Source organism: Apostichopus japonicus, chromosome 4, assembly GCF_037975245.1.
Source record: "Apostichopus japonicus isolate 1M-3 chromosome 4, ASM3797524v1, whole genome shotgun sequence".
NCBI lineage: Eukaryota > Metazoa > Echinodermata > Holothuroidea > Aspidochirotida > Stichopodidae > Apostichopus > Apostichopus japonicus.
The window spans coordinates 7,326,090-7,343,477 of record NC_092564.1 but is presented as its reverse complement, the minus strand read 5'-3'; the positions used below and the strand labels follow the sequence as shown (position 1 = coordinate 7,343,477).

Sequence of the window (17,388 nt, the reverse complement as noted above, 5' to 3'; positions counted from 1 at the left end):
TTTTATTTCAGTAGCGTTCCCAACAAAATGTTGTATTATTCATGCATTATTGAGTCTTCAGAATCCATTGTCATGAATTCTGCCAGTTTTGTTTGTTATTGTATGTGTTTTTCTACTTCTTTTTGTAGATGTCGAATTCTTTTCTGAAACCCTGGAGAGATATCACAGCCAGCATGCGCAAGCAGAAATCATCAAAGTGAATCGAAACATTGGAATGCTTCAGGTTGATGCCAAGGACATGAAAAATAAACTGATTCCATCACCTCTCAGATGCCTTGAGGTAGGTAGTTTTATTCCCGTAACAATAGAATATTCCTGTATAAATCTGTATCACATGTCAAAAATTTTGTACACATGTTTTGCTATTTCAAGGCATCATTATCTTTGGTGAAAATAAACAGTTTGGAAATTTACATAATGGTTATTCAAATATCCTATTAACCATTCTTTGACTATTTAAACCACTTTTATTTGCACGGTGAAAGGAAGCCTGAGGCAATATTTCTCAACCTTTCGTGATCTGAAAAGACTAAGCAATACTTGTCAAGTATCAGTCTTTTGTAAATTGTTGAAGCCTTATAGGGTGTGAAGACTCGCGCACAAAGAAACGTCTCATGCCGGTAATCTGACCTAGTTTCGAATGAGGTGTAACAAAAGTGTTAGACACCACCATCGATCCCAGAAAATACACAGCTTGCTACGGTCTGTAATTAGACACTAGTGTACAGTTAATACATACAGCTAAGGTCAATACCCACAACACAGTGTACATAGCAACGTGGACATCTCAGGTCTAGGTAAAAGATAACAAGGTATCACATTTCATTACTGTCTGCATTTTGTAGCGACAAGAAGAAAACGTCATTTGCAAACAAGGGAAAGTTAACTTTTTCAGAGCGGGGCACACGGTTTGGGGCGAGTCTTCAATGCCTTTAATGCAACATTTGTACAATGTACACTACAGTGGTGTATTGCAGCTGTCTTTTGATATTACCCTAACCAAAAGCATACTCGCAATCGCCTTATGACCTATTCTGACTAAGCTCATGAATATTTGCAAACTACCGCTAATTAACCCAAAGCGTAGGTCAGTGTTTCTATGAATAAAGGATACAAAAGTAAGCTTAAAGTAAACATTTGCTACTTAGTAACCTTTGACAGAAGGGAAAAAATATCATGAATGACTCTCTTTAGATTGAAAGTTGGATTTTGAATATAATATTGTATAATATAATAATATTCTGGCAGATGGTTTTACATTGAGTATGTTATCATGCATAGTTCATATCTATTTTTAAATAGCGCCATCTATTATCTTACATCTTTCAACTGCCTTTTCTGAAGGTTAGTGTTTGACATACTTGTAGCTTACTTTTTACTACAAGATAAGTCTTTCTTTTCTCTCTCGTGTAATTTCCTTTCTTTGTGACATTTTGCTGATCAACAGGTCATCAATGACATGCTCCCTAAGCTGTCCAAGAAATTGATGGATGCTTTGATTGCGGAGAGCCAGGATGCTCAGTATAAGTTGGAATTAGTCCCGACCACTACCCTGGAATTTGTAGAAAGTCTTACATTCCTGGACGAAATTCAAATAAGGGTAAGCAACATGAGCAATGAAAGAAAAAGCTAAAAATTACATGTCTATGTAAGACAACAGTTTGTTACACTTATAATGCACTTTTTTCCCTTTGTTAAAAATTCAAATTCATTTAATTGTTATGTCATGACGATAATGAATGCAGGTTCACACGCATCTGAGATTTAAAGGGTGATTGTGCAGTCTTTATAAGCACTGCATATTACCCATAAACTTGCCCTTAATGCCTCTTTTTAATACTGATAGGTAATTTTCTGGCACTTAATGACAACAGGATATAGGTTTTCTGGAGGGAATTTACTTCTTCTTTTCACTAAATACAAGCAATTCATTTGGTGAAGTTCAAAACAATATCATCAGAACAGAAATAATTGATTTAGTGTGACAGGATGGACATAAGATTGTTCTATTTGAATCAGATAATCAGGTTTAAGTACATTATGACATGGCTAATACATTGTTGCCATGAATGTTTCAAGTTGGTATATGATTGTGTCAGTAGAATGAGAACTGTACATTGTTAGCATTCATTTGTAAGCACACTATCCTAATCCAGTTAACATCATTCATGTGAATTTAAGATGCACTCTTTCAGTTTTAAGTAGACTGCCCCATAATAGGTACCCAAGCAGCTGGATTATTAGTGAAGATACTCGTACAGTAGTTGCCCACTGTTTCATTGAGTTTATTTTTCTTCAAAAATACGTAAATTATAGATGTGCATGGTGTTAATGCATTCTAAACGCTATGCGGGATGTAGAGAAGTTTATACGGCAATGAGTAAAAATTTGCCAGCTCAAAGTCAGAAGTGAGACGTACTCGAACCCTACATAGTTCCTTTGCTAACTCTAAACTTTGCTATGTTCTTTAATGTCAAAGGTCAGTGACCTTGAGAAAGATGCGGGCGTAGTGAAGGAAATGTACGAACTGATCGAAAAGTACTCGGTACCGACCCCACCAGAGGACTTTGCCGTCTATCAGACACTCTCCCCTTCGGTCAACGCTGTGAGAGACGGGATCGATAAAGCCGTCGGGGAACGAGATGCAAAGATTGATCATTTCTGTAACCACATGGACAAAGATATCGCAGAATTGAACAAAGAAGTCAAATCAGTGAAACAAGAGTCCCAGGTAATTTTCATTGAATGATCTGGATTGGTCTTGGAACTCAACTATTTTCTTTTACTAAATTATGTCATAGTGATAGTTGGTAATGGTGAAGTCTCCAAAAAATTATCTGTGGAAATTTTAGTTCTACTTGAGAGTGATAATAACTAGATATTATAATTTATATGAAGATATAAAATAAATAATATATAAAATAGATAAAATTTATTAGCAACATTAGTTTAGGCAATGTATTAACTCAGCTGATTCCCAACTTGTTTGAAGTAAGTTTGAAATATGGGGTGAGGCTATCGTCATTAATGAAACAATGATTACCACTGAGAATCTCAACTATAAATTAAATTGTTTTTTTAGTTTCTGTTTGTAATTTCTTGAAATTATAATTTTCCTCTGTAGAATCCAATCATCTTGGATGCAAGTGCTGATCAAGGAAAGGTTGCTGGTTTACTGAAGAAGCTTGGTGATCATCTTGAGGACCTCCAGAAGCAAGCTTTCCAGTATAAGACCTATCAGAAGAATTTCAAAGTAAGCACAAAAACTGATCAGGTCTATGTCTAGCTTTCCCTGGTAGCTTTGAGATTCAAGTGTATTGTTGAACTCAAATAGTGGTTCTTTCTACTGATTTCCTGTTTTTGTTTCTTTTTGTTTTTTGCAATCTTAATTGTTAACCATTACATCGAAAACTAAAGCATCCCGGTTTGAATACCCCCTTCCCTTCCCCACCACCACTTTTTACCTGAATTATAATTAAATTCCATAAATACCAAAATTAAGCAAAGTAAACCCGTCCATCCTCTCACTCATTGATGACTTGACTGATATTAATTTGCTGTTTATGTCTTCTGCATATCATTTCTAAGAATGAGCATTATATGCAATTTAAGATGATACCTGACAGTAATTTATCTATAATTTAAAGGGTTATTTTCTGTCTTTATTTGAATGAATGAATTTGACATGTTTATTGTTTGGTTGTTAGGTGGACAGAAGGTTCTGAGGAAGGTAATATTCACTTACAGATACGCATGATATGAAACGTAATATTGTTCTCTTGAATTTCAATCCTAGGTTGAAGTCACAAAATATGAGGAATTAGAAGAGACTCATGCAGAATTGAAGCTGAAACAGCTATTGTGGGATTCCTTAGAAGAATGGGACCAGATGACAGAGGCATGGGTGCAAGTAAGTTTTGGGTGCTGTATAAATCACATGCTCCATAAAGTGAGGTTGATTTAATCTAGAGACTAACTCAGTAACTGGCCTAAATAGTTACTGCATATGACAGTTTTCAAAACCAGTTTTTTAAGGAAGGTTTGTTATAATGGGTACTAGATATTACCAGGAACATATCATGGTTGACTTTATATGAATTCAAAAGACATCTTGAAGTAATAACAAGTGTGGTATTTAGTCCTAATACACCAGGAAAACTGTCTGTTTAAAACATTGTGCAGTATAGTATATATGTATAGCACAGTATGTATTATGTATTGATATAACTTCACTTCAATATCCAGTATTTTATCTGCTGTAAGAATCTGGTTTCTTACCTTGTGGAATATTGGGTGATCATGCTCTCCATTTTACTTTTCAGCATAGGAAACCTTAAATGTTTACTAATCCATTGCCATGTTTTTATTTGTTTGTAAAGAGCGAATTTGAGCAGTTGGATCCAGAAGAGTTGTCCAGCAGTGTGGGTAAATATGCTAAGTCCGTGCATCAGTTAGAGAAGGGTCTTCCACCAAACCATGTTGTTCCTATCCTGAAAGGCAAAGTTGAAACCATGCGTGATCAGGTAAGCCCTTGATTTGCAAGTCTCTTGGATTTTGGGTAGCTATTGTTGCAGATGAATGTAAATTTTAATAAAATAATGTATGGTAATCTGCATTTGTCTCTTGAAATTTCTGACATGGATGTTCCTTTCAAGCCTCATGCATATTCATGGTTTTAAGCTGAATGGTCTGTGTTGTGTGTAATTCTCTTATACTTGGTATCAAAAAGTTAAAGTGAAGTCTGTGTTAATTGTGCAATCTTATTTAACTAATATCTGTCAATAATCTTTTGTTTGAAATGCCTATGGAAAGCTACCTTGGAAATATTTTCATTACAATTTCAATTCATTACTGACAGAAGTTTTCTTGTTAGGCTTTGATGTAATTGTGACTCCTGAAGGATATCATAATGTTTATCATCGCTCATTTACATGTGTAGTATCTGTTCCCTTTCAAGGGGAATGGTGGTGCACACCCGACGATGATCACACAGTCACAGTCCCGATGCAAGGGGACTGGGGTTGAGAGCGGATCAGTCATTCGGTTTTCGTGCCCAGGTTCTTTCCTGGGCGACTTTTTTTTTAAAGTATCGCTCATTTGCATTTCAAGTTTCCCCTGTTTAATTTTGATTTTTTTTTTCTAACTTTACCCATTCTTCTTCCACCAGATGCCAGTGATCACTAACCTCAGAAACCCTGCATTGAAGCAACGTCATTGGGACACCATCGAGACCATCCTCAACTACAAGTTCAACTCGGAGGAACCGCTGACCTTAGGACTACTGACACAGCTCAGTGCATTCCAGTTTACTGAACAGATAGAGGAAGTGGCTGGACAAGCCTCCAGTGAGGCAGCCTTGGAAGCTCTCTTGAAGAAGGTGAGTTGAAAGGTCATTGATGATCTGCTGCACAAGATTGGCCTTCTAAGAGCGATTTAGTTTTCAGTTTCAGATGGTGAAAATTATGAGAAAACTGTTGAATTTTTTTCAGATAGTGAGGATATAAGCATCCAGGCTCTATTTCTATAAGATTTTTGTTTTTACTTTGCTTTAAGGAAAAGTTTGATTTGTTCATGCTTATTTGAAAGTGTAATGCTACAAATATCGTTCACTATGTTATTACTCTGACTCTGATAAATAATCTACAAAATACATACGGAAGAGACGACACTCAAAGTCTTACAAAACGTATCACTGCTTGGGATGTAGCAAATTTTGGACGGACATTTTAAGTACCATCATCTCCAACACGAGTACTGTTGTTATCTCCACAGGTTGAAGATGCCTGGAAGACCACAGAGTTTGTGGTCCTCCCTCACCGGGATTCTAAAGACGTCTTCATCCTCGGTGGCACAGATGAGATTCAGGTCCTGCTAGATGACAGTCAGGTCAACATTAGTACCATCTCCAGTTCGAGGCATGTGGGACCGATTAAACCTAGAGTGGAGGAGTGGGTCAAGAATTTAGCACTCTTCAACGAAACTCTCGTAAGTATCTAGTACATGTGTTAGATTTAAATAGAAGAACATAGAGGTTTTTGAATTATTACAATCAAACTGTCAGATTATCAATAAGACAGATTTCATAAGTGCCTAGGGGTGTAAAATAGGTGAGGTGGGGGGTGTCCCATGGTCAAGGGCCAACCCAAGATTTGGAAGTTACGAATTTAAAGGAGGGCAAGGGGCTCTAATTGATGGCTTCTAGGCATGACATACTGTACCAGCTTTCTCACATTGGGTTGAATGTGCAAAGATAAATAAGGGAGGGGTGTGGTGGGGGGGGGGGGTGGTCAAGCGTATGGTGTCGTATGATCCCAGAGGGTGTGTTTTCTAGTTTGAACATAAAAGGAGGAAACCCGAAACATTTTGTTTTGCCTATATAATTTATATTGGCATAAATGCAAGATCTAATTTACCACTCATCAGACATTATTTTTTCACTTCAAAGTTAATGATTTATGAATATACTACATGAGATAGATAATGGCTATAATTGTTATTCTGCATTCCTTGCCCAGCGGAGCCTGTACCCCACCCCATCCCCCACCCTCCTCCCACCTGCCTCCTCTCTATCCTTGACCTAATTTGATTTTATATCCACTTTCATTTGTGTATATGGAATCTTGTTTTGTTTCCATGGATACAGGATGAATGGCTTAACTGTCAGAGGAACTGGTTGTACCTGGAGAGTATCTTCAGCGCTCCTGACATTCAGAGACAACTTCCAGCCGAGGCAAAGATGTTCATGCAGGTATAATTGTATTTTAAAAAAAACTAACAGAATCCAAACTCCCTATTGTCCCAATTTTAAACAATTGTTAGATTTGCAATAACGTTGCCTTAGGCTTTTCATGCTATATGAATTTTTCTTTGCAATTTGGAGTAACCGTGTCAATGATCAATGGTTCAGTTAAAAGCAGTATCAAAGGAAAACTTTGATCCTTTTGTGGTTGAGATCATAAATTTTAAAGCTACCCATTTGGTATCATTCTATGCCATTTTCTATGGGGGTATACTGTCATCATATGAAATTCACATTATTTTACATTTGCTCAAAGACCTTCATAGATTGAAAACTTACAAAGCCTATTTTATGGAATTTTACATCAACCTTTGTTGTCATATTTTGCTTCCAAACTCATGACTGCCTGTAAATGAATTATAAACAATGGTAGATGTTATCTAGGTTACTAGTAGAGATTTTTCCTAGTTACTCCAAGATAAATGTATGTCGTCTAGTTAGAGTTTTTGGCAATTGACAATTCATAATCATGGACATTACCTATGAATGTAAGAGACTGACTTCGGTCAGCTTGCTGCTTTGATAAGCCAATGATGGCTTCTTCGTGAGTTCCTGCTTGCAGGAGGATCTAAAATACATACATACATGTAAACAGAAAAGTATTATTGCATTCTTGGCTATTGTTTTAAGTTTTCACCTCTGCACTTCCATTGTTAGGTTGACAAATCTTGGAAGGATGCCATGCGTAAGGTCAATCGTTTACCTTTGGCTATGCGTGCTGCCACTCAACCAGGACTTCTTGAGGCCTTCCAGAATAACAATGCCCTTTTAGATCAAATTCAGAAATGCTTGGAGGCGTACCTGGAATCAAAGAGAGCTATCTTTCCTAGGTAAATACAGTCCGTGTGGGTATATCACATTCAGTTATAATTGTAAAGGTCATCCTATGACACTGTACTGAAGTTTTTTCAGTTTGATATCAAGTATTTCAAGGACATAATTTTATTGACTTGGAGATAAAGAAAAATCATAGTTAGCCTGTTTCTGTTATTCTGAGAGTGATGATGGACAGCGTTCATTGAGTAGCAGCCCTTGCAATTGAATTTCTGAAACTGTTCAGAAGTAGGTATGGTCTTGTCTGATCTGTATAACACTCCTGGTATTTCAGACTTGTATTTCCTAAGCCAAGTGGTTAGACTTCATCTAAGACCATGGTGACACAACTGTGCTAGATATGTGACATATTGTACACACTAATCGGTAAGATACGTGTATATGCAAAAGCTATCTATTGGACAATTAGCACATGTTATAATGTGCAGGATTGTTTGTTGGCAGGAAAAAGACAATGCTATACTGACAACAGAGTACAAGTTAGAAGCCTTTCAAGAAATTTGTTGTCATCAGAACTGATGATAGCTTGGTATCGATGACTTGGATAGACTGGCAGTTTTAAAATGCAAAAAGAAAAAGGAAAAAAGTACATTAGTCATCCCAGCAATTTTCTGGGTTAACAGGTAACGACTGGTACACCAGTCGGTGTTTATTACTTGTTTGGATTTATCCCCATCTAACGATTCATTCTCACAGGTTCTATTTCTTGTCAAATGATGAATTATTGGAGATACTGTCACAGACCCGCAACCCTCATGCGGTCCAACCACATTTGCGGAAATGTTTCGACGCCGTGTCGAGCTTGGAATTTGGTGTTCAACAGGCTCCAACAGGTGATGGTAGGGCTACACCTTCTGGTGGTGATAAAGGTAAGCTCCTGTCTGTGTGTGTCATGTACCTCTCAGTCTGTGTTACGTGAGGTTGGTGTAGTTTATACGGCCAGAATTGGAACCTGTCAATGTTGCAGATCCCTTATTTATAGACAAGAATTTCTCTGCTCTTTTGAAATTCTGGTAAATATTTAAGATCTAATTTTGAATCTCATCTCATTCTACTTGTAGATGGCCAAGCAGCAGCTCCGACAAGCACCAATGACATCTTGGCTTTACTTTCACCTGAAAATGAGAGAATAGGACTTGGAAAAGGACTTAAAGCCAGAGGAAATGTAGAAGATTGGCTTGGAAAGGTAGAAGAGGCCATGGTGGTCTCTCTGAGACGTCTGACCAAAGCGGCTCTCATAGATTATGAGGAGAGACCCAGAACAGAATGGGCAACATGCCACGCCTCACAGGTGAGTCGCGGGCAAACTGTTTATGCCAATTGGAAATGATGCAAGCACACACTGTTGTATTTCAAGAAACGATTCCAGATATTCTGCGGTATGAATCTTCAAAGGTTATTCAAAGGCAGATTATTTTATAACTGTTTATTTGGTAAACAGATTTGATCAAAGTAATTGGTAAAAAGGACAAAGTACTCTTGGATATGCAATTGTGAAATATGGAATGATTATTCCTGTTGCATCTCTTCATACAGGTCATCCTGACAGTTTCCCAAATCGCTTGGGCAAAAGAAGTTACAGAAATACTGGAGAATGAGAGTGAAAAACATGAGAAGATGGCTGCCTTTGAAAAGGAAAACTTTGATGTAAGTTATTGCAGCATAACCAACCTTGTATTAAAAACCTTGCAGACATCAGTGGAAACATGAATGTAGAAGGAAAAAAAAGACCATGTCAATTCCACAGAATGTTGCTCTAAATTGCAGTTTTGTAACAAAAATTGCAAAACCATTGGAGACATGTATATAGAGGGAAAGAACTTTCTCAGTTCTGTGGGGTTTTTTTGTTTAACAAACTCAACCATTTACCTCAAATGTGGTTTGTTCAAACATTAATTTAACTTTCTGTCACTTTCAACGTTACACTATCAGCTCCTTAAAGCAGCTTTTCTTATTGTTTTAGACTTATTTTATATTGTTTTTTATGAAACAGTACTTCTCACTAGGTTTGTCAAAAGTAACAGATCAAAATTTAAAAAAAATAAAACAGCCACTTTATCAACAATCTCTGAGGAAAATTCTATTTTATCAAAACTTTAATCTTTGACACCTCCACAGAGGCTGAACCAACTTGCAGCACTGGTCAGAGGGGAACTCCCGAAACTGGTGAGGAACATCCTGGGTGCTCTGATCACCATCGACGTCCATGCCAGGGATATCATAACCAGCATGGTCAAGAATAAGGTAGACTCCACCCTCAACTTTGAGTGGGGCAAACAGCTGAGGTACTACTGGGACACCGAGCTGGATAACTGCGTGGTCAGGATGTCCACCTCTCAGTACGTTTACGGATACGAGTATCTCGGAGCCTCCATGAGACTTGTCATCACACCCCTGACGGTAAGATCCCTTGCTTTCCTCTCCATATTTGTATGCGTGTATGTATGTATGTATGTATTTTAGATCCTCCTGCAAGCAGGAACTCGCGAAGAAGCCTCATTGGCTTATCAAAGCTGCAAGCTGACCGAAGTCAGTCTCTTACATTCATATTTGGTCATTTTGAATTAGTTTTGATTTTGTTATTAATGTTTTGATATTTTGACATTTAGATTGGGTTGAAGCTATCTGCTATAATTACCTTCTTTCTGTTTGGTTTAACTTCTGCTTTACAGGATACACCAAGAATGTTTGTTTTACCTTCATCAACTGAACAGTCGAGTTACCAGCTAATTAATTGTTGCTTCCAAGTAGATAAGAAATGTGACAAAGTGTTTATGCTGTACACTGCTCTGGTTAGTCACTTGTGCAAAATGAGCAACTCTTGTGGGAAGTGGACTGGAATTATATAACAAAATGCAATCACTTAAAAGTGATGGGTTTTTATATATTTCCCCAATCCAGGATCGTTGCTACCTGTGCCTCATGGGTGCCCTTCAGTTAGATCTAGGTGGTGCCCCAGCAGGACCTGCTGGGACCGGTAAAACAGAGACCACAAAGGACTTGGCGAAGGCTCTAGCCAAGCAGTGTGTCGTATTCAACTGTTCAGACGGTCTCGACTACAAAATGATGGGCAGGTTCTTCTCTGGACTTGCCCAGTCCGGCGCCTGGTGCTGTTTTGATGAGTTCAATCGAATCGATATTGAAGTGTTGTCTGTCATTGCTCAGCAACTCATCACCATCAGGAATGCCAAGGCTGCTAAGGTAATTAAAATCACTTGAAATGTACCATGTAAATGTCTCTTATACCTCACTGAGGTGATGTGGATAAATAAACTGAAACCAGACTGCAGGTGGTCTGTTACCTCAGTAAAGGATTTTAATGGGATGTGACTGTCGTATCAATAAAACTTTGACGTTGAAGTTTTGAAATGCTTAATGCCAGAAATGTATCACATTTGGTTAAATGTAAATTGCAAGAGAAAATCCCTGGAAATAAAAATATCTTCCTCATCTGAATCAACTGTCTCCCTTCTTGGACAAGGTTCCAACCTTTTTACATTTTTTCCCCTCTTAATTGTCTTAGAAAAGCAGCAGTGAACGTGTCATACAGGATGCGTCATACCCATGTTCATTAAGGTCAACGTCATTTGGCAGATTTTCTTATAAATCCTTCCCTCAAATGTGATCTGTACTTTTATATTTTCTTATTTGTGTTTTGTTTCAGTTAACTCGCTTCATGTTTGAAGGCAGGGAGATCCGTCTTGTGGCGTCGTGTGCTGCCTTCATCACCATGAATCCTGGTTATGCTGGCAGGACGGAATTACCAGATAACTTAAAGGCTCTCTTCAGACCCATCGCTATGATGGTTCCAGATTATGGTACGGAACACATATGTTTTTGGTACACATGTTATGTATGCTTAAAGTGACTATTGTTGTAGGTTTCTTCACAGGATTGTTTCTGTATTGTTTGCATTTAATATACAATGGATGTATAAATAAGGGGTTAATCAACGGTCTAGCGTGCGTTACTCACAGGATTAATGCACGATCGGGGGATAATGCAAGCGATGCACGAGGGCGGAGCCCGAGTGCATCCAGCGATAGCATTAACACCTGGAGTGCATTAATCATGTGAGTAACGCACGCTAGACCGTTGATTAACCCCGTTCATTCATACACTACCATTTGTGTGGGGGAAAAAATCATAAAACAAAACATTTTTGGTTACATATAACCAAAGATTTATTAAAGTGATGCCCCGTAATTTTACCGTGCGTTACTCACAGGATTAACCACGGTCAGCTGACCTGAATGGACCAATAGGATTTAGGAATCTTTACTAAGTATGAATGAATATGTGATCAATGATATTTTTTGTGAGTAAGTTTATTGTGAGTATATTTGTATATGCATATTTGTTTCAATAAAATGATGCCAGTCCTCAGTGGTGCTTGAAAACCACTGTTTTCTTTACAAGTCTCTGTATAAGTCACTGATCTATAACAGATTTTGATACAAGTGAATTGAAGTGAAAACACTTCCAGATTTCTACTTTTCAAGCATTATAGTCAAATTTGGGTGTGACTTGCTGGAGAGGGAACTTGTAAGGATAAACTAACAAAAGGTCACAACTCCACTACCCTTGAAATCAGATCAGAGAGCTGTTTTGCGATGTAATTTCCTGTTCCTTGCTTTTTTATTTCATGTTTATCTCCTTCAGTTTATGCATTCCTTTCTTCCTTTTTTTTTGTTCCCCTTTAGCACTCATCGCAGAGGTGGTTCTTTACTCGGAGGGTTTCGAATCCTCTAAAGTCTTAGCCAGGAAGATGACGCAGATGTACAAACTCTGTTCTGAGCAGCTCTCTCAACAAGACCATTACGATTTTGGCATGAGAGCGGTCAAATCCGTGCTGGTGATGGCGGGTGCCCTGAAGCGAAGCAATCCGGATGTAGGTGAAGATATCGTATTGATCAGAGCTCTCAGAGATAGCAATCTGCCCAAGTTTCTCACGGATGACGTCGTTTTATTCAGGGTGAGTTTCTTCAGCGAGATATTCTCTCCTTAACTTCTGGTACCTTTTCCTAAAAACAACAAATAATAAGGAAAAGTGAAAAGTTTTGATATAAACTGAGTCTCAATCACATGAGACACGACTTCCTGGACAGAAAATAATCATAATCAACATGCTAAACCAAGTATTTTGCCACCTGTTGGAATATCTCAAGAGTTAAATTGTTTAGATGGTTGACAATTTGGTGAATGATAAATGTGGAAGAATTTATCTACAGCTAGAAGCACCCAGCAGCTTTGGTACTTTGATTTAATTTTACCCAAGAGATTGAATTCTAGTTGAAGCAGAATATTCACTGCCTAGTTTAGATCTGTAGTATGAGCTTCAGTTACAAAGTTTAGTGGACTACTTCTCATTTTATAACATTTTAAGACTTTTTGAGGATGAATTGTACGTGGAACATTTTTACAAGAGTGTTGATATCTGTAATCATAACGAATTCTTGATTTTATTTGCTGTACCTTTCTGTCCTGTTGGTGAACCAAACACTCGTATTCTATCTTTGCAGGGTATTTTGTCCGATCTGTTTCCTGGAGTGGTTCTACCGGAGCATGACTACGGCACCCTGCAGACTTTCATTTATCAGTCGTTGGTAGACCACGGCTACCAACCTCTGGACTGTGTCATCAAGAAAGTTATCCAGCTGTATGAGACCATGATAGTACGACATGGTGTCATGCTGGTCGGACCCACTGGGGGAGGCAAGACCACCATCTACCAGGTGAGATTGGGTCTAATGTATTCTTTAAAATGTTAACAGAAGGTAGAAAATGGCATGCTATCTCAGTATATCATGACCTTAGACTACCCCCGACTAGACTGGTGACTACGTACAGGGCATGTATTTAATGGTCCTTTGAGACGACCAAATTTATGTTTGGTTGACCAAAGTCAGCTCTGGAGGTCGTCCAGTGGATGTTTACATCAAGTTCAGATTACATTTGTAACTTACTACCATCAAATAGTAATATGATAAATTGGTATCAACCTCCATTACTTTGGAAATAAAATTTTAAAATATAGTGGTAGGCCTATGATCCACCTGAAGGGGAGTTTTACTGGTCCAAAGCCTGGTTTTATTTTCACCAAACCTACATATCTCTCCTACAGAGTACTTATTTGTCATTCTGTGTTATTTTCCTACGTTGTTTTGGGACAACCAAATTTCTGTTCAGACAACCAAAAGGTTAGAACTGGTCGTCCAGGGGATAACCTTTAAAAGACCTTAAAAATGTGCCTTGATATATATTGCAAGCAATGCACTTACAATAGTCTTATTTGGAAGCAATCATTTCTTCAAAACAATTCAGGGAAAATAGTTGGACTCTTTTGGAAGAAACGAGCAAGTTGGTGTCACTACACTATGCCTGATGTTGTTACTTTCATACTATACCATATGCATCTAAGTACAACCTAAGCTAGCTCTTCACCCATTCATTCACTACTCTTTGCCTCATAGTTCTTATAATACAATCAATATTAAGATTTTATTCTTTGTTTGATGTTAAAAATTGTGAAAAAGCATTAATCAAAGATCATCAGAAAGGTTAAAGTTAGCCCAACTAAGGTAAAACCTGACAAACTGTCAGTGGGTTCAGTCATCAAATATAAAGAGATTTCTGCCATACTGATATAACTTTGGAATGATGGATATTTAGTTTATTTTTATGTGTAAATGTAAGTGGGCTTGACATTTTGATCCTAGCAGGATCTGATCTGAATTTTCAATTCCCACTTACTATAACACATTCTCTAACACAGGCTCTTCAGTGGATAAAGCAGTTTGTTATTAACAGTTTTTGTTTTATTTTGATTTTTTGGGGGGGAATTAGCAATTCCAATAATAATAATAATGATAAATGTGACGTACTTCTCCTCCCAGACCTTGGCAGATACATTAACAAAGCTCCACGCTGCGGGAGAGGATGTGCCGTATTACCTACCAGTGACTACTTTTGTGCTCAATCCCAAATCTGTCTCGATGGGTGAACTGTATGGTGAGGTCAATAAACTGACCTTGGAGTGGCAGGACGGACTCATGGCTACTACTGTCAGACACTGTGTTGCTGTGAGTTTTAAACTTCCTTTTGTTTGTTTGTTTGTCTTTCAATCTGTTTCCTGTTTGCCTTTCACTGGTGTTTTCTTTTAACCTTTACCACAAAGGATCAAAGTGATACACTTCAAGATGGAATGTTAAGTCATTAGGTGTTAATACGTCACTTGTTACAATCTACTTCTCTGTTGCTTCCGTAGGTGTTTTAAACTTAGTATTGATCAACATGAGTGTGATTTGGGCTTAGGTTTTCAAAATTGCAAGTAACAGCATTTTCAAGTCTAGAACTTAAGATGAAATGATATGATTATTTATTTCTCCAAAATTTTTATTTATTTAGTTATTGCAGTGAAGCCAAGATAGTCATTTCTAGGTATCCCGATGAAACCAGGTGTGGATTTGGTGCATTGAAGGTGCTAAATTGATGTTGGGAGTGATGTATGCAAACAATGAAGAAGGAACAAATTAATTGACGATAATCCAAAATATTATTGAATCTATACCTTCAAAACTTGCCTTTTTTTCCAACTATTTACAGTCAGATAGTAAAATAGTTGCTCACCAAATTTTCTATAAAATTTTTCAGTATGTTTAAATTTATTTTGTTATTTTACATTTTGTCTTCCTTTTGTTCCTCAGGATACAACAGATGACCACAAATGGGTAATCTGTGACGGCCCTGTCGATGCTCTCTGGATTGAAAATATGAACACAGTGCTGGATGATAATAAGATGTTGTGTCTGGCTAACAGTGAGAGGATCAAACTAACTAACTCCATTCACATGGTGTTTGAAGTCCAAGATTTAGCAGTTGCCTCTCCAGCTACCGTCAGCCGGTGAGAACTATTTTTTCGATTAATTCTTTGAATGGTGTCTGACTTTTATAGGAGTATGTTTGGCATTTCAAATGTGACCATGTGCAAGTGACTGGAATCAGAGCCCAAATGACTGGAAAAAATGACAGAATAATTAACCACTGGCAGTCAGCAAATAAAATATAAAAGTATGTGTAAAAGTAAGAGGGCCTGACTTTGGATCTTAGCTGGATCTTCTTCAGAGACTGAATGACAAGTTACAGTAGTAACAGAAGGGACAAATACACACACAATACAGACAGGTTAATCAGCTAACAGTTTTGCAAACAATTTCAGAAATGCCTTTATTACTTTCTCTTTGTTTTTCTTTTCTTTTTTTATGATGTGATTATGCTTTTATGCAATTTTATCAGTTCTAGAAATGAACTGTCGTTGTTGTTTTCTCGTTCAGATGCGGCATGGTCTACGTGGATCCAGGAGAGCTCAAGTGGATGCCCTATGTTAATACATGGATGGCCAAGTTTAAGGACAAACTACAACCAGAGACTCTCCAGTATATAACAGACCTCTTTCAAAACTATGTTGAAGATGGGTTGCAGTTTTGCATCAAGAAATGCACCCAGGCCATCAACCAGGTATTAAAAGCATAATTTTGCTTCATCATAAGATGTGAATATTATATTCTCTCTTCTAAATAAACCTTTTTGTGAAAAACACTATCAAACGTCAAAGATGTCTTCACTGCTAGCATTGGTAAATGCAAATCCATGTCAAGATAATGTTATTTTTTTTGTACCATGAGATATCTACCAATTATTTCTTTCAAGATATGATTGTACAATGATAATTTATTGAAAACTGAAATACAAACAAAGGTTTGCAAGCTAGTAACTTTTGATAACAATCTAACATAATGTTTATTTAAGTGAGCCACAGTTCTTTGACACTTTGTGTTTAAACCATATCAAGCCCAATAAATTACTGATTTTACAAAAAGAGAACATTTCAAACTGCAGAGTTTTTTTCACAATTGTTTGTTTCATTGTTTTAATGTTGCCCTTATGTTTCTAGTCACCAATTTTACCCAAACCTACCAAATCTTACTTTAATATGAGATTTCAAAAACGATCCTACTAAGGACAGTCTACAAGAATTCCTTCGCCAATTAGTAAATTAAGAACCGATTCTAATTGTTCTGTCAAATTTCAGGGCACAGATCATACTTCAAAATCTTTGATTTCATGTTCCATATTTGACATAAAAACGTGACTGGTCACATTAATAAATTGAATTCTTTTGAGATTCATATCAAAGAGTATAAATAACTTTAACCAAAATTCCTGTAAAAGGCTGGCTTGCTTTTAGAACAGTGATTATTGATTGGTTTTAACTTTTTTTTGTGTCTTAGGTCGATATCAGCAAAGTTACCACCATTTGCTGCCTACTCGAGAGTCTGCTCTTTGTGGAGAATAAATTAGACTTGAAGATGGACCAAGCCAAACTACACCCTTACATCTGTTCTACCTTCATCTTCTGTTACATCTGGTCCGTCGCGGGAAACCTGATGGAGAACTGTTGGGACTCCTTTGATTCTTTTGTAAGGAATCAGTTTGAAGACAACGCGGATGCAAAGGTAAGGATAGAAATCCGATTCCTTGTCAACAGTTTGTACTTGATATTATTCTTGACAAGGACTCTGAGCTTTAGTGGGGGCATGGTCATGATCTGCTGGCCAGGGTGGGGGAGGAGAGAGGGGTGAAGAGGGGATCTTAAGTATTTGCAGATATTGTGCTTAGTTTGGCATTATCGAGCACATTGAGCAAGAAAAAATTGTCACTTTTACTGATAGGTATTGTTGTACTGTATTGTCAGA

General features: G+C 37.4%; 1 protein-coding gene across 6 annotated transcripts in view; it reads left to right on the top strand.

The window, feature by feature from the left end:
* The window catches only part of LOC139966316 (dynein axonemal heavy chain 6-like), a 173,035-nt gene that overhangs the window by 120,886 nt on the left and 34,761 nt on the right, over nucleotides 1–17,388 (top strand). For all 6 annotated transcript variants that reach the window (XM_071969183.1, XM_071969186.1, XM_071969185.1 and 3 more), the window contains exons 13-34: nucleotides 129–280; nucleotides 1,448–1,600; nucleotides 2,480–2,731; nucleotides 3,125–3,253; nucleotides 3,797–3,910; nucleotides 4,380–4,523; nucleotides 5,168–5,377; nucleotides 5,773–5,985; nucleotides 6,644–6,748; nucleotides 7,457–7,629; nucleotides 8,330–8,502; nucleotides 8,695–8,924; nucleotides 9,170–9,280; nucleotides 9,752–10,033; nucleotides 10,535–10,834; nucleotides 11,298–11,451; nucleotides 12,337–12,608; nucleotides 13,156–13,368; nucleotides 14,530–14,715; nucleotides 15,340–15,536; nucleotides 15,967–16,150; nucleotides 16,924–17,148. In XM_071969183.1, the coding sequence (XP_071825284.1) occupies nucleotides 129–280; nucleotides 1,448–1,600; nucleotides 2,480–2,731; nucleotides 3,125–3,253; nucleotides 3,797–3,910; nucleotides 4,380–4,523; nucleotides 5,168–5,377; nucleotides 5,773–5,985; nucleotides 6,644–6,748; nucleotides 7,457–7,629; nucleotides 8,330–8,502; nucleotides 8,695–8,924; nucleotides 9,170–9,280; nucleotides 9,752–10,033; nucleotides 10,535–10,834; nucleotides 11,298–11,451; nucleotides 12,337–12,608; nucleotides 13,156–13,368; nucleotides 14,530–14,715; nucleotides 15,340–15,536; nucleotides 15,967–16,150; nucleotides 16,924–17,148 (4,172 nt within the window). The remainder of the gene's footprint in view (nucleotides 1–128; nucleotides 281–1,447; nucleotides 1,601–2,479; nucleotides 2,732–3,124; nucleotides 3,254–3,796; nucleotides 3,911–4,379; nucleotides 4,524–5,167; nucleotides 5,378–5,772; nucleotides 5,986–6,643; nucleotides 6,749–7,456; nucleotides 7,630–8,329; nucleotides 8,503–8,694; nucleotides 8,925–9,169; nucleotides 9,281–9,751; nucleotides 10,034–10,534; nucleotides 10,835–11,297; nucleotides 11,452–12,336; nucleotides 12,609–13,155; nucleotides 13,369–14,529; nucleotides 14,716–15,339; nucleotides 15,537–15,966; nucleotides 16,151–16,923; nucleotides 17,149–17,388) is intronic.